This window comes from Tamandua tetradactyla, chromosome 8 (genome assembly GCF_023851605.1).
Source record: "Tamandua tetradactyla isolate mTamTet1 chromosome 8, mTamTet1.pri, whole genome shotgun sequence".
NCBI lineage: Eukaryota > Metazoa > Chordata > Mammalia > Pilosa > Myrmecophagidae > Tamandua > Tamandua tetradactyla.
Window position 1 is genome coordinate 109,925,764 of NC_135334.1, and position 16,318 is coordinate 109,942,081.

General features: G+C 45.0%; 1 protein-coding gene and 1 long non-coding RNA gene across 2 annotated transcripts in view; one reads left to right on the top strand and one right to left on the bottom strand.

The window, feature by feature from the left end:
* KIAA1549L (KIAA1549 like) overlaps window positions 1-16,318 on the top strand; it is a 320,630-nt gene that overhangs the window by 269,816 nt on the left and 34,496 nt on the right. The window contains exons 16-17 of the mRNA XM_077114789.1: window positions 2,112-2,329; window positions 8,705-8,834. Of these exons, the coding sequence (XP_076970904.1) occupies window positions 2,112-2,329; window positions 8,705-8,834 (348 nt within the window). The remainder of the gene's footprint in view (window positions 1-2,111; window positions 2,330-8,704; window positions 8,835-16,318) is intronic.
* Window positions 3,196-7,947, bottom strand: LOC143643732 (uncharacterized). Its single transcript, XR_013156358.1, has 3 exons — window positions 7,773-7,947; window positions 4,662-4,777; window positions 3,196-3,387 (listed from the first exon to the last, which is right to left on the bottom strand). It is a non-coding gene; the product is annotated as an uncharacterized LOC143643732 (long non-coding RNA).

Genomic DNA, 16,318 nt, shown 5'->3' on the forward strand with positions numbered 1-16,318 from the left:
CCTCTGCATTGCTCATGTGCCCATCTCAGCCTCATGATCCTACCTCTTCCTCCTCCTGGAGCTCAGCTCTGATTGACTCGAGGACTGGGCCCCAAGTCTCTCTGATCCTGTAGACCAGTAGACCTCATATCTCCTTTACCCCCAGTTCTTTCCTCAAACAAGGCATTTTGCAGAAGCCACTATGGAACATGGGGTGGGGGCAGTGATGTTCTCGTTGTTGGGAACCAGAGCCAGTGACTCAGCCTTATCTTCCTGGCTCCTGAGGCACCTCCTGGGGCCCGAGGGTAAAGTTCTTAACCCAGATTGCTGGAGCTGTATAACCATTGCTGTGTCCCCATAGCTCTCAGAGGAGTCTTAGGAGCAGTGACCTTCCAAAAAGGTACAAATCCATGAAATGTGCTTTAAAAACCAGTACTCTGGGGCAGAAGTTTCTCATGTAGCTGGTGGGTCAGAATCAGGTCTGGGGGCTTTTCAGATATACAGATGCCGATACCCCATACGTGAAGATTCAGATTCAGAAGGACTCAGGGAAAGCCTGGGCCTCTGTGGGGTTTTTGTTGTTGTTGATGCTTTGCCAGCTCTCCAATCAGTTTGGAGAAAATCAGACTAGGGAAGCATTGCCGTGGTAATTTTCCGAATGGAAAGACCCACCTTTGGCAAAGCCCATACCAATCTCAGCCCCAACTGCCCACTGACCACTTGTACCCCGACACCCACCTTAGTTAGAACCTACCACTCCTAGAACTTTGACTTTGGACCTTTCCCACTTCCTTGACTTTTCATACTGAAGGACGGTGTACGTAGTGATTACCTGTGCAATCAGTGGATTCAGGCTACCCAAGGTCAAATCCTGGTTCCACCACTGATTATGTATGGGACCTTGAGGAGGCTTCTTAATCTCATGTGAAAACTGGGGAATAATAATAACCTGCTTTACAGTTGTGAAGATTAAAGAACGTTTGTATGCAAAAAGCACTCTGGTACCTGGAACTTTGAGACATTCACGAGGGTTGGCTCTTTTTTCAGATAACTGTGTTGTCCCAGTGCTGCAGTTTACCAGCTTAACATTTTGGGGTCTTAGTTTCCCCTCTTGTCAGGTGGAAGTAATGCCTACCCTTCCTAGATTTTTTATTATTGACCCTTAAAATTGCATCTGTGAAAATGCTCTAATGCACTGTACGTGGTTATATAAATATAATCTGATTATCTACAGCACTCATAGTCTATATCATCCTGTAAGTGTCCGGCAGATTTCATCATCCAGCTTCGTTGATGGGTTTAATGTCCTAATCATTTGTTACTTGTATAGCACAGTCCTCTGCTTGCATCTTTGACACATCAGAGGATATATTGGCCACGTTCCTTCCTGAAAAACCAGCTGGCTTTGCCCTACAGAGCAGGATCTTGTTGGCATTAGTGGCCACGCAGGGTTTCAAAATAACCTGTTTCTCAAAAAAGACACGGATCTATAAAAATAAACTCTCAAATGCAGGTTGGTAGCGGGGAGAGGCCTCGGGAGCAGAGTGTCTGTTCCTCCTTTCCACCTCCTTCATCTCAACCCAGCCCTGTTCAAGAACAGTCTGTCTTAGCAGGTGGGCACCAGCTGAATGGGCAGGGGAGGCCACTGGGCTCTATGGGATTGGAACTAGAGCAGGTGAGCCTACTCTAGCTGGGGTGCCAAGTCACAGGCGCTCACACAGGGGAACCAAGAGTGCAGGGGCAGGGTACGTGGGTGGTTCAGTGGGAGAATGCTCACCTTCCATGTGGGAGACCTGGGTTCGATTTCTGGACCATGTACCCAAAAAAAAAAAAAAAAGTACATGGGCAGACCCAAGGCCAAAGGCACCAGACTGAGAGTTTGGGACAGGGAAGAGTGAGGCCCCAGTGGAAGGTCACAGGTGACATCTAGGTGAGCACCAGGCCCCACATTGTGACGGCCCCCCACATTTGTGGGCTGATCTTGGGGTGGGACGTGGGTGGGTCTGGCCGGCTCAGAGGACCAGAGATAGAGCTTAGGGTGGCTTTTCCGGAATTGGGACCCTCTGATGAAACACTCACCCCTGTCGGCACTGCTGGGTCAGGTGTGGGCCTGAGACTTTCTCTCTCTCCAGGTGAACAAAGCCCTAAAGCAAAAGTCAGACATTGAGCACTATCGGAACAAGCTCCGCCTCAAAGCCAAGAGGAAAGGATATTATGATTTTCCCCCGGTGGAGACAAGCAAGGGTCCAACCGAAAGAAAAAAGATGTACGAAAAAGCCCAAAAGGAAATCGACCATGTTTTGGATCCTGACCCAGAGCTGTGTGCCCCATACACTGAGTCTAAAAACAGGTGCGTCTCTAAGGAAGTCTTCCGACGTCTGAGTACGGTTGGTGGGATGGGGGCAGAGGATGCCTCAGGTCGTGCAGTCCTGCCTGGCCCCTTGACCTGCTGCCTTAGGACAGGGACCTCACCTGGTACATGCAGGCTGCCTATCTGGACCACGCTGGTCTGTGACAGCAGGGACTCCATCACGGGTCTTGGAGAGAATAGCTGTTTCAGGGCCGGGTGAAGATGTAATTATGACCTACTTAGTTAAGCAATTTCCAGATCAAGGGACATTGCATTTTTTCAATTATTTTGGTGGCTCTCACATTAAAAAGAGCAAATTTCATGCCTCACCTTTTCATTCCGCCTCTGTAAGTATTTACCATACAGCTACTCAGAGAGCCTTGACGTTCATTTCCTTCATTCATAGATTTATTCATTTATTCAACATTTATTGCCATCTGCATGTATTAGACTCTGTGCAAGTTGCCAAAGACCGTAATGGACATGCATGCCTTTTCTCATTCATTCATCCAGTTTGCTCAGCATTCATGATAGGCAAGGCAGAGCAATAGCTGCTCTTACAGAGTTTAAGGTTTGATGGGAGTGAAAGATAATCACTCCAAACGTTCATTTATCACGGGTGTGAGGTGTGTTGGATGGAGAAGCGTGACATACTCTGATAGCCTAATGGGGAGCCTTGGCCTAGAGAGGAAGGGTGGGGCCAGGTGGTTTGAATTGTCATCTGTTTTAATTTCCTTGTTGCTAAAGCAAATATCCTGCAAATGGCTTAAACAATGAGAATTTATTGGCTCATGGTTTTGAGGCTAGGAGAAGGCCAAGTCAAGGCGTCATTAAGGCGATGCTTTCTTCCTGCTCTGGGGCTGGCTGCTGGTGATCCTTGGCCCTGGATGCCTGGGTCACATGGCAATGCACATGGTGGCCTCTCCCGGCCTCTCCCTTTTCTTCCAGTTTCTGTTGACTTTTAGCTTCTGGCTGTTCCTTCTGTGGCTTTTTTCCCTCTCTGTGACCTTCCCAATAAGGTCTTCTGTAATAGGATTAGAACCCATTCTGGATCTTATCTGAAATAACCACATCAAAAGGTCCTGTTTAAAAGGGTTCTCACTCATGGGGGTGGATTAAGTTTAAGAACATGTTCTCCTGGGGTGCATAGCTCCAAACCAGCACAGCATCCTTCCAAGCTTAATTGGTACTTAAGCAGAAAGAGATCTCACATACTGGGAGAGGAGGTATGGGTTAGCAAAGCTAAACGTAGCACCCTTCTTGCTCTCTTCCCCACCCAAAAGCACCGCCTCTGAAGCATTCTCATGATTTTAGACTGCCTCGCTCAAATAAACATTCTCCCTGGTGACAGACGTCCTCTTAGCTTTGAGCATCCAATCCTCCGACCAGCCAGGCAGCCTGGCAGACACATCCTGCCCAGACCGGTGGAAAAGGGCAGCTCCTGGCCTGAGTGGGTATTTATTAAAAGCCAAAATGTCCATGTGACAGTCTTAGATGGAAGCCACAACATCAAGCTGTGGGGGTGGAGCTAAATTTTATGAATTCAATCAACAGTTTTATTTTTGATAAAGAAAAGAGACAATTCTAAACCAGTGCTTAATTTGCCATGCTTCTAATTAGGCTTGGTTGGCATGACAAGCTGTTGATATAAAATTGTACTGTGACAGCATTCAGAATGCATGTACCATCATGTTAATAATAAGTAGAAAAGAGAGAAGAGAAGATATGGATTTCATAGGAGAGGGAGGCCAAGGACTTCTGTAGCTTTCATTTTGCACTTTGGGGCACTTTACTTTGGTGGTCTTATTTAGATTGGGGTGGGGAGTTGTTCTCCCTGGATTATCTGCTGACACTCAGGAAAAGTGAATCAAAGATAATGTACAAATAAAAATGTAATTTGGAAGTTATTTGAGACAAATAATCAAAATTTCAGTAAAGGCCTTTCTAGGAAGAATGAAGAACAAAACTTTTTCAATAGTGATGAATCTGTCCTACTCCCTTGCTAACATAGGCAGATTTTAAAAACTTTATAGCCTGCTGATGCCATGAATATATATTTAATTCTCAGTAGATATCTTTTGGAGAAATGATTTAATGCCTCTAAAAGCACCAAAAACATTTGAACAACAACAACAAAATCTTTGACTTGTTAAAGGGAAAAGATGGATCCCACAACAGGGTGAGGTGGGGGTAGGAATGGAGAAAGGATCAGTGAGAGATGGGGGTGGGAGAGAAAGACTAACAGAGAAAAAGAGAGTGACAGAAACTTGGTGAGCTAGGAGCTGCTGTTTTGACACACCTTGCCACTTGCTCCCAGGCTGCCAACTGTTACCTGTTTTCACCGGTTACAATTCCCTGGTCGTTGCTGTTCACAGATCAACTCTTCAGAGGTTCTGCTCCAAATGACTTAGCCACAGCAAGGCACAAGTGAGTGGATCATTCTCTTGTCTAGAGGTAGCATTAGGAGCCAGAAGTTAAATGAAATCAAATCAAAGGCAAAGTGCAGATTCCAGATTTTGACTTATTACTAAATATCTTTAGTTTTCACAACTTTTCAAAACTCAGACTAGTCCTATTTTTATGTTATAAACTCTTACCCAGAGAGACACAAAGTACGTCACCCCAAGGAGGGTGACCATCCTTGGCCACTTGTATCCCCTCGGCTCTCACTGCTCACGCACAAGCCGGCAGCATCCTACTTCCTGCAGCCCCGGGCCCTCGGACTCCAGGGGTTTTTCTTGGCAGCTGCCAACCGGAAGTGCCAGGGAGGTCATGTGTTCTAGAGCGTCGTCAGAATGACAGGAATTGATGGATAAAGACCCCTAGTAGAGGAACTTAGCAGTGCGAGCTGTACCATTTCCCAGACTCTCCTTGTGAGTTTGAGCCTCAACTGCCCAAAACATTAATCTGCTCCACATGATACCTTTTATTGGCTTCCTTCCCTTCCCCCTCTCCAATGGGTGCTTCCTAGAATCATCTCCCAAATAAACCACTTGCACATAAATCATCTAAGGGTCTGCTTCTGGGAGAACCCTGCCTAAGGCAGTAACACAATAGAACTACTCTGATGAAGCTGGACTTCCTCCTTGTCCCTCTCAATGACTTCAGGCCATTTCTCCAGAACCCCAGGGTTCCATAGAACACAGTTTGATAGCTACTTTATTAACCTATACTGGGATTAAAAATCCCTGGAAACGCAAGTGAAACTCATCTTTCTCTACCCAGCAAGAATTTTCAGGGGCAAAACACTTCTCAAGCTTGTGTGTTTCAAACTTTATTATTTTTTCATGAATATAACAAAATGACAAGAAATGAATACACCTAATGGGCCTGTATCAGATGAAAGTAAGTAATTTCTCTACCAGAGAGTCTATTTTATGTCTAGGTAGATGATCATACACCTGGCATACCAGGTGATCTGGTCCATTGAGATCTACGCTAAGCAGCAGCCTTTGGGCTGCATATCATGGGGAGCACCTCAGTTTGGGGGGATGTGGGCTGCTGTGCACTGCGGCATCTAAGCTTTCACCCACATTCATGGTTTTTGAAAGGGCTCACACAATCTCACTGTTGTATGTCTAAGACTTGCAAAATAACCCAATTTAAATGTCCATTGCTAATCCTAGTATTTATTCCTCTGCCACCCTTATTAGTAAATCTTTTCTAAATGGGCTAATTGGCAATCTCAGGACAGTTGGGAAGTCTCCTTTTGCAAAAAATTAAAAAGATTTGTAATTAGGTCAAGGATGAGAATTCTTTGGGGTCTGCCTTAAGTGTGATTCTGTTTCACAAAGCTCGCTGAAGTGGTGCTCCTTTCTTAAAGGAAGCCTCTAATTGCAGGTAACTATAGAGCACAGTTTATAATATTAGGTTGTAACCTCCTGTCTTAGTCAGGATTCTTTGGGTTGCAAGTGAGAGAAATTCAGCACAAACTGGTTAAATAAGGGGGTAATTTATTGTTAAACATTATTGAAAGGTCAAGGCTTCAGGCATGGCTGGAACCAGAGCGTTAAAATGATGTTTCCCATGTTTGATGTTGTTCTCTCTTCACTCTTTGTTGGCCCTATTTTCAGGCCAGTTCTTAGCTCATGGTAACAAGGTGGCCGCCAGCAACTCCAGGCTTACATGCTATCCTTTGAAACCTCAATGCCAAGAGAGCTCCTCTTTTTTTTTTTTTTTTTTGGTTGCCCTAGCAGAAGCCCTGAGAATGAGTCTCACTGGGCCAACTTGGTCATGCCCCCAAACCCTGCCCAAACACAGTTGCCATGGGGATGGGATCATATGATTAATTCAGCCTGAGTCTCATGCCTGTCCCTGGAGGAAGGATGCTTTTACCCCGAAAACATCAGGATACTTTTACCAAAAGGAGTTACCTGGGAGGGATGGTGCCAGGCAAGCAAAAACTGCAGATGTTCTCTTAAACAGCTGTGAGCTTCTCATGGTGAAGGAGTGGATCTAATCATTTCTGTTTTATTCCCAAGCCTACTTGCAAGGGTAGTGTTTTGCCTTGAGAGTCCTGATGTTTGTTTTGGGTGCTGGAACTAATTTGTGTGATCACGAAGGGGTATGTTTGCCTGCCAGGTTTCTAGCTTCCTGCTTAGTCACTGAGAATAATAAATCTCACCTTCAATCCACAAATAGGTAAAATTTTAGAAGCAAGACGTAAGATAGGTGGAGTTATCTGAAGATAAATGGTTGCAAATGCAAGTCATTTATTTACAAAGATAGACTCATTGTTGGGTGAGAGCCAAGTAGCCAGTTCTCTTATCCCACCTTTGTCACTCTGCAGAATCATGTGAATGTCACCTGTCCCCACTCGTGAAAGGACAAGAGTATTATCTCTTGCCTCTGTGCAAGAAAAAGAGAACAGCCACAATTCTCACAATATTGTGTTTCTTTCCCCCTCCTCAAAAAGTCTCCTCTAATGCTGGTGAAGATGAGACAGTGGCAATAGATGTCTGAGTTTTCCAGGGTGCCTGGGTGGAGCTTCTGAACCTGCTACTCCCCGGGCCTGAAACACTTTGTGCCCACATTGGTACCTGCTGGCTCCATTTAGGTCTTCACTTAAATGTTACCTTCCCAGAGAGGTCTTTGCTGACAGCAGTATGTAAAGTCTTCCCTCATCCTGGTCATCCTCTCTCACATCTCCTTGTTTCTCTTAGTAGCACTTATCACTCTCTGAAATTACCATGTTGCCTGTCTCCCCTCATTAGAATGTACTCTATGAAGGCAGGGGCCATGTCTGTCTTATTCACCTGGAGACTCTCAGCATCTTCTACAGTGCCTGGCACATGGTAGGCACTCAGTAACCATTGCATGGTTGAATAGCTGAATGGATGGATGGGTGAACAAATGAATGAACGAGGTTTAATGTTTCCTACAGCTGTCATAAGAAAGTATCGGAGACTGGATGGCTTAAAACAACAGAAATTGATTGACTTACAGCTCTGGAGGCTAGATGTTGGATATCAAGGTGTTGGTAGAGATGAGATCCTTCTGAAACCTATAGAGGAGCATCCTTCCTTGCCTCTTCTAGCTTCTGGTGTTTGCCAGCAATCTTTGACATCTCTTGGCTTGTAGATACATCACGTTGCCTCCTCCGTCTTCACATGGCCTTCTCCCTGGTGCCTGTGTCTAATCCCACCCCCCCACCCCTGCTTCTTCTAAAGACCCCGGTCATATGGGATTAGAATTCAACCTAATTTAGTTGGGTCTCATCTTCACTAATCACATCTGCAAAGACCCTATGTTCAAATGAGATCACCTTTAGGGGATCACGGGATAGGACTTAAAAATGTCTTTTAAGGGACACAGTTCAGCCCATAGCATAGCCCCAGATCGCCTCTTGAGTTATGGATCCCTTATCTGAGAAGGGAAGCCACTGTGGAGAAAGTAGAAAAGAAACTCTTTCAGCAAGCTTAGTATTAAACAGCCCATTAGCTGCAAGGTTTATTAACACATCATAGAACCCTGCATGTGATGTCAGAAAGATTAAAGGGAACAGGAGGCTGCTGAGTCAACAAAGAGAAGTCTTTTCCTCCAGTATTGGCTGTCCTAGAGGGTCAAGAGAAAAACCCAGGCCTTGCCATTAGCAGAAATTTAGATTAGGTTGCAGTGGAGCAATGGATTGTAGTTACGTAGTTTCCATATGAAAGAGCATTTACAATTCAGCCAAATGGTTACAGCATCTGGAAAAAAAAATTTTTTTTTTATTCCACTCTTTTTCCAGGCTCTTATGGCCAGGAAACAAATATCAATTCTGAAATTTGTGAGGTAAATCCAAATCTTCCATTGGTTGCCTGTAATTTGGATCAGTGGAGAATTCCATCTGTCAGGGCATTTGCCGCATCATAACAGTTGTTGAATTTTCTTCAGGCAACAGATGAAGAACTCTGTCTATCGAAGCCGGCAGTCTCTGAACAGCCCGAGTCCAGGGGAAACCGAGATGGATCTTCTGGTAACTCGGGAGCGACCCCGGCGTGGAATCCGTAACAGCGGCTATGACGTAAGTCTCCCGGGTGGACCGGGGTGAATGCACGCTTTGCTTTCCTCTGAATTCAAAGGGGATCTCCCTTCCTATGTTTTTTTCAGTTTATTTTCTACTGGTGGCATTTTTAAGTGCACTAAAATATTTTGCATTTCATTAGTCTTTATTACTTATTTTGCAAAGTAAGGTGACACGGAGCGTGTCAGAATAACAAATAACAGCTAAAAGGATCTTGATTTCTAGATTCTGCCATTTTATGAACAGTGCATGACTGACCTTAAACTCAACAGAGATTCTAAACATCCTTAAGTTTTTCCCCTTTGTCCTTAGCAATTCAGTAGGAGCCACGGGCGTGGGTTAGCGTTCATTGGAACACAGGCTTCTTTTAAACCAAAGCAGTGTCGAGAGGTTGGATGTGTTCCCTGATTTCATAACTCCTCAATATGCCATGGAAACAATGAAATGTCCAACAGAGATATTTGGTTTCATATAACGAAGCCCATGCTTACATTCAAAGATATCTCCAAACTGCAAAAATTCTTCTAGTTTCACCAAACTTCCCCAGATGATGAGTTAGAATTTGGTACCTCCCATCAAGCTGTATATATATCCTGCCACTTTAGTGATGAACAGTGATTTGTTCAATAATGCCTCTCCCTGCCGCAGAATTTCCCGCGATCTTGAATATACTCTTACACTTCATGAAAAATGTTTCTCTCCCACTCCCCTAAAGCATCTCTTAATTGCAAATGAGAACTGTTCTGTACCAAGAGTTATAATTCAAGTATGTCTGGATAGTTTTGTTATAATTTGAGAAGCTACCATTTTAAAATGAAACGTTGATTCCTTAAAAGCACCCTGCTAATTTGAAGGTGAGAAGATTTTTCTCTCTTGGGATTGGTCATTGTGTACCACAAAAGCGTCAAATGGGAGTTTTTTAAATAGTCCAATTCAAAATGGAGATATTCCCCTGATTTGAATTTCTAATTACCTTACATTTAAATGTGATGTTTGTGTCAGTGGTGAGACCCTTATCTTTTATTTCTCTTTTCTTTTCCTGTAAAACAGTTTGATAGTTTAATTTTATAGGATCCCAGATGTTTTGAGCAAATCTGTTTTGTTTTGCTTTTGTCCTGAGCTGAAGTAGTCAATGTTAATTTTTCTCTTTATAAAAATATTTCTTACACCAGAAACTCAATCATCAATTTGATAATCAACCTCTGATTAAATATCAGACATTTGAGGGTGCCAGTTAATCTGTCCCTGCCGACAGTGAGCATTCTTCCTGGATGTTTGATTAGTTTAGGAAACTGTTCGTCCGCTAAGGCACCGGAGATACGATAGGATTCTTCATTTCTTCCAAGTCTGATATGAACAAGTTTCTTTTGAGATTCTAGGCACAAATCCTTTTACAATTGTGAGCAAATAGTCTAGAGGTTTTCCTATTAGTCTTAAAAAAAAAAGTGGTGGGTTTTTTTGCTTTTTTTTTTAAACTACAGTGACATGATTTGCAATACTCAGTATCTTTGGGGTGTCACGTTGGTAAATTACCTAGAGCAGTAATTTATGGAAATTATGGAACCGAAGGAGAGTGATAATTTTTAAAAGGCAGTTGCTAACCCCTCCCAAACATACTTACATATTCCAAGAGAAGCCCACTTCATTCTAATAGGTTTTTGAAGATCAGCATTTCTTCTGTAAGGACATATGATCTCAAAAACATAAACAAATAGCAGCTTCCTTAAGAGAAAGAGAAAATAATTATTCAGGGAACAAGTTTAAGAATTTAGACTGTTAACTGTAAAAGTGAAATTGCTCACCTGTTTCTCCTATACATTTTATGCTAATCATATGTAAAGCCAGTAATATTTACTGACTGCCCACTATAGCCCAGCCACCATTCTGGTCTTTTTGAGTGTGTTATCGAACTGAATTTACAGTCATGGATCAACTAGCTACTATTATCCCCATTGTATAGATGAGGAAATTGAGGCACAGAGCAGCTACCTAATTTGTCTGCCTGCCTCTAGAGCCAGTGTTAGCCACCATGACCATCCACCCACACCATATATTTGTTTTTCTCCTGTTTCCTTCCTTTGGAAGATGTTAGATGTCCGGTCTCAAAAGGATTCTTAGATAAGTAACTCACACAAAGTAAAGAATGAGCCAACAGATAAAGTGGAAAAATAAGAGAGCCGTAGTTTTAAATATTGTATCCGTTTTCTAATCTCTTGATTTTCCAAAAATGCCAGTAGCCTAGAGAATCCAGTAGCCTTGCAGTGAACAGGGAATTCAGTTGGAAACATGTCACTCTTCCCACCGGGTCTGGGGCTCTCAGTGCCTGGCCATAGTGTGTGGTCACTTCACCATGCAAATGGGGACTTGCTCCTTGACACTGTAGAAAAAACAGGACGGGAAAGTTGGAAATGTTCATAAATTGGCTGCTTAAGCGCTCCCGAAGGAAACAGCCTGCATGAAATTAGCAAACAAACCCTCTGTAGGCAAATCTTAGCCCCAGGGCTGGTGGCAGTCAGGGTTGTTTCAAAGCTTTTCTATAGCACCTGAGATGAAAGCTGGAATGGAAGACTGATTCTTTCCTCCCCAAACCAAAGGCTGTGGGAACCAGTGTGTTTTGCAGCAATAATTCTCAACCTCCTGGTCACCCTACACAGCTAAGGGATGCCGCTGCTCGCTCCTGGCGGTAGCTATGACTCACTTGGGTAGCAGTTTTCAAGGAGGAGGTACCCCCTTAGAAGAATGCAGGGTTTGAACTGTTCACTCCTAAAAGCCTAGCCCACAATTCGTTCCTTCCATCTCCCATAAGGTGAATAGAGAAGGGAATGCCAACCTAATCTTTACAAACAAAAAGACCGCTATTTCAAAGTATTTAAAATTTTTATTTTCCAAGTGAAAATCATGCAGAAAATAATGAAGCAATGAGGAGAAGAAAAATCTTCCAAATGTGAATTCTCAGGCAGGATAAAACACCCAATGGTTTTTTCCTTTATCGGTCGAATTATTTACCCGTGTATGTGGCTGATGAATCAGCCTCCGCCTCCACTTGCAAAGAACAGGTAATGATCAAATCATTCCCCAGATGTGAAAATGCACCTGCTTAGCCTTGGTTTATATTTGGGGTTTAAAATCTGTGGCAAACATAGCGTCAGCTGTATGCCTGGGCTACGGTCTTTGAATTTTACCTGTGGAAATGAATGCTAACCTCTCAGAAGTGGAGGCCTTTACAAGCCTCTTTCCTTAGGTTCCTCTCAGCCCCTTGCCCCAGTTCCATGCCCTGCAGATGCTGGGAGACCAGTGGACTCCACCCTAAAATGTGGGCAGTGGGTTTGGAAGTGGGAAGAAGGAGCGTTGATCCCTCGATGTACCTCAGAAGAGGCGATGTTAAAGGCTCTGCTGTAGGAACCACCGTCATCAGTTCTCACTCCAGAGGCATTCTGGGAGAAGTTCTGAAATGCTAGCAAAAGACATGACGTTACAATTGAAAAGTGCATGTCAATCTACACAAAGGACTAGCATATCAGGCAAGTTTCCATTGCAGAACAGAAAAATCTAGCTATTTTAAACAGACAAAAAAGTTAAAATGGAAAATCAGGTGTTTCCAAAATCATCAGAGGGGCTGGAGGAGTGTTCCAGGAAAGCCCCCTAGAAAAAAACCACAGGCTTATCCCGAGAAGGGGCTGCCCCTCTGGCCCAAGCAGGAAGGTGGGGAAGCAGGCTGCCCTGGAACCACTGAGTTGAAGGACGCACACCACGGCAGGGCCGAGAATAGGAACCCCTCGGAGCTGGAAATTGGACCCTAGTACTCGGGGGGTGTAAAACCTGGGGTCTCAACAACCCGGCTTCCAGCTGCACCAGCAAAGTGTCATTTCTACTAATTGCACATAGAGCCTGCGTCTCATCCAGAGCCCCCGCCCCAAAGCGATGTTGGCTCTCCAGGAGGGCAAGCTACAGAGAGGTTGCCGAGAGCTCTCTGCCACCTTCCCCTGAGCACTGGATAAAAGTGACATGAAGGAGGATTACACAGGTGGGGCAATGCCTGGCAAGCAGTGGGGGCAACTAGTGGGGAAGTGTGTAGCCAAAAGGGAGATGGAAGAACCACTGGAACTCAGTCCACGCAGCCTTCTGTGTGCCTGGGTGCATTGTGTTGTGTCTATCTTGCAGCCAGCTCCCTTTGTTACAGGTGAGCAGTGGTTCCTGGAAGGATGCCAAGAAATCGGATTGGTTATTTTGATGCGTTCCATTTGCAGGGGAATGGAATATGATCTTGAAAGCCCCTGACTGCTTGTAAAGCTTGTAGGGCCCCCTGGGGAAATGTGTAAGTCTTATTATTAACAGGAGTCTCTCCTGCCCACCCCTTCCCCACCCTCTCCCAGCATCTAATGGCATTGGCATGACAGCCAGAGAGGTAGAGCCAAACCACAGCAATCCCTGGCAACACATGATTTAATAGTCCCAGGTTAAGGGTACATCCAGCTCTTGGCTTCACTGGGAAGCACTCAGTTGAACTCGGGAATTTTGTCCTTTACTCCTGTAACAACCTGTGTGTTGACCCCTGAACTGGAGGCTTTTGTGTCGATTCTGCCCCCACCACCATCACCATCTTAGCATCCCATGTAGAATTATCCTACCTGGCCTGTATCTCCCTTTAATTTTTTCTCTTACCTTTGCCAGCTAATTCAAGCTATTTATAACTCTCGCTCAACTCTCGCCTGATATATTATCTGAAGTTAATTTACAATGTATTATATTTTAATATAATATAATTATGACTTTTAATCCACCGGAAGAATCTGATAATGGGAAGTCAGGCAGATGTTGAAGTGTTTGGTAGTAAGGTGGCCTTTTGGGACAGTCCAGGTCTCACTAGGCTGGTGGCTGTCCAGAAAGAGACTCCTTAATCGCATGAAGGTGGAGCCCACTTGGCAAGTGGGAGTGGAAGATGGGATTCTTGCTGGCTGGTTTGGGAGGGGGCAGGCTGCGTTTCAGGAGGGCCTGGTGAAAGTCACTTGGAACCAGGCCCCCCCCAGGCCAGGGACTTCCCTGCCATATGCAGGCAGCTTCTCTTCTACCTTGGGCCGTCAAATGCTATCTTCCTGCTCATTCTCTCTGATCCCCTGGGCTCTGGATCTGCCTGTTCCTATTCTTGGAAATCACCTGTCATCCCTGCTTCTCCTGGAATCTGAGACCTCTTAGCCTCTTGACCTGCCTCATTGCAGGCCAGGCTCCCCAACATGCTCGTGGTAGCAAACCCATGGGGAAAAGGAAGGAAGCAAAATTGGGCATGCATAGAAGTTGGGCTACAGTTCAGACCCTATAGCGTTTGGCTGACCCCATTGGGAGCTCTGACACTCAGACCATCCTCCAGAGTTGTCCTGTGTTTGGGCATAGGGACTGGGCTTTGGTATTCTAGTGTTGACTGTCATTGGGTAAGGTTACTCTCTTTCAAGGGCAATTCCCAAAGAGTGCCCAGCAGTTGGGGACGTAAGTCATATTGTTCCCAAAGGGGGATCTGAGCAGCACAGCACCCACTCCACTCTAGTTCCCTCCAACCATTGTGTCCTTGACCTTCCCTCGGCCCCCAAGCCCCTGCAGGAGCTGGGGGAGAGCAGACAAATGAGAAGACCACTTGGGAGTTTCCTCTGGCAAACATTTACTGAGTGCAGTGGAGCCATTGCATCAGGCACGCATTGAATAAGAAAAAGGAAAAAAGAGCAATTTTAAAAAATGCTAGAAATTAGCTTTTGCACATATTCTCCTCAGATCGTACATGACTGACTGTATATTTCTTTTTACATATTGCTCTATCCTGTATACACAAAGCCAGGTATGCTGTACTACACGGAAAATTTAAGGCATGTTCAGGGTTTTACTCTACATGATTTTTCCCTATTCTTGCTAGTCTTAGCATCTAAGCCCTGCCTGCAATCCCACTATACCGACTTGCTGAGACTGTATGGAGAAGATGATGAATTAACTCAGTGCCTACACCCAGGTGCTTACAGACATGGGGAGAAGAAAGGAGACGTGTTTGGTAGAAGTATAGGCAACACGTTGTGCAGTGGAGAGACAGGGGCAGTGAGCTTGGGTGGGAGAGGCAAGTGCTCCTAAAGGCCAGTTCCTTTCTGTCTGTCCCACAGCTAGTGCCTGGCCCAGTCGCCTTTACTCACCATGCAGAGCTGCCAAGCTGCTGCCGGGGCATCCTAATAAAACATACACCTTCAGTTACCATCCTTTAGTAGCTCCTGCAACTTTTGGGATAAGACTCAAACTCTAAGCTTAGGCTCAGAACTCATCTACTCTGGCTGGTCTTGGCATGCCCTTCTAGCTTTGATGCTCGCTTCTCCATAACCCACCCACTTGACTTGACATGTCCTTCCCCTATCTGTCACTTGGTTTCACAATTCTATGCTTCTGATGAATCATCCCTTCCTGCGTACTTCATCTAGCCATGTTTCTCAGCCTGATATTTTGGGCCAAGTAATGTCTTGCGGTGAGGAGCTGCCCTGTGCATGGTAGGACATCCAGCTGCATCTGTGATCTCTACCCAGCCAGGAGCACTCACCCACCCACCCCAGTTGTGACCATCAAAACATGTCTCCAGACATTGCCAGATGCCTCCCGGATGGCAGTCACCCCTAGTTGACAACCACTGATCTAGGCGATGCTTTCAGAACTCAGTTTAGAGATTTCTGCCCCTCGAACCATCCCTAAACCCCATGCCTATAGGGTTGGCTGAGATGTCCATCCCTTGTGTCCTAGTAGCACCTGGTACTCACCCCAAATCAGATCCTCACTCCCCTGCACTACATTTGTTGATTTATGTGCATTATGCCCCCACTCGAGGACAGGAATCCCATTTTATTCATCCTTGAACACACAGCCCTCAGCACAGGAACTGGCACAGAATAGATGTCGTGTCTCTATTTGTTAAGCAAATGAACAAACGAATGTGTCAACCAGAAGAGGTGACTCCTGAGCTGAGACTTGAAAAAAATGGCCTAGATTTATATCTCAGAGGTACATAAGCACATGATTTGACTGTGAGAACAATAGACAAATGTCCACTACTGTACGGGGTTCAGCCTAAGCCATGGGTATCACTTAGGATGCTTTGGCTAAGCTAACAGACCACCAATCCCACTCAAATTGCCTTTTTAAAAAGTCAAAGGGAATTTATTGGGTATGGTAAATCGGGCATGGTGTGGTCAGGGTCCATTTCCATCTCTCTGAATAACGCAGTTGTCCTTCTTCATGGGGTGGCTTCATCCACGCTAGCTCCCTCCAGGAGAGAATGGCTGCAGCTGTCCTAGGCCTCTAGATACCCCACTGAGCAATGCAAGAGAGAACTTTTCCTTTCCCCACTGCGAAACAGTTGGGTTTTGCTCTGCCTCGGCCACCACCAGAGGTCCAGTGCCCACCCCTGTGTCATTGATTGACACAATACGCTGATTGATTGAAACCCAACAGGCCTCACCAGGGCAGCG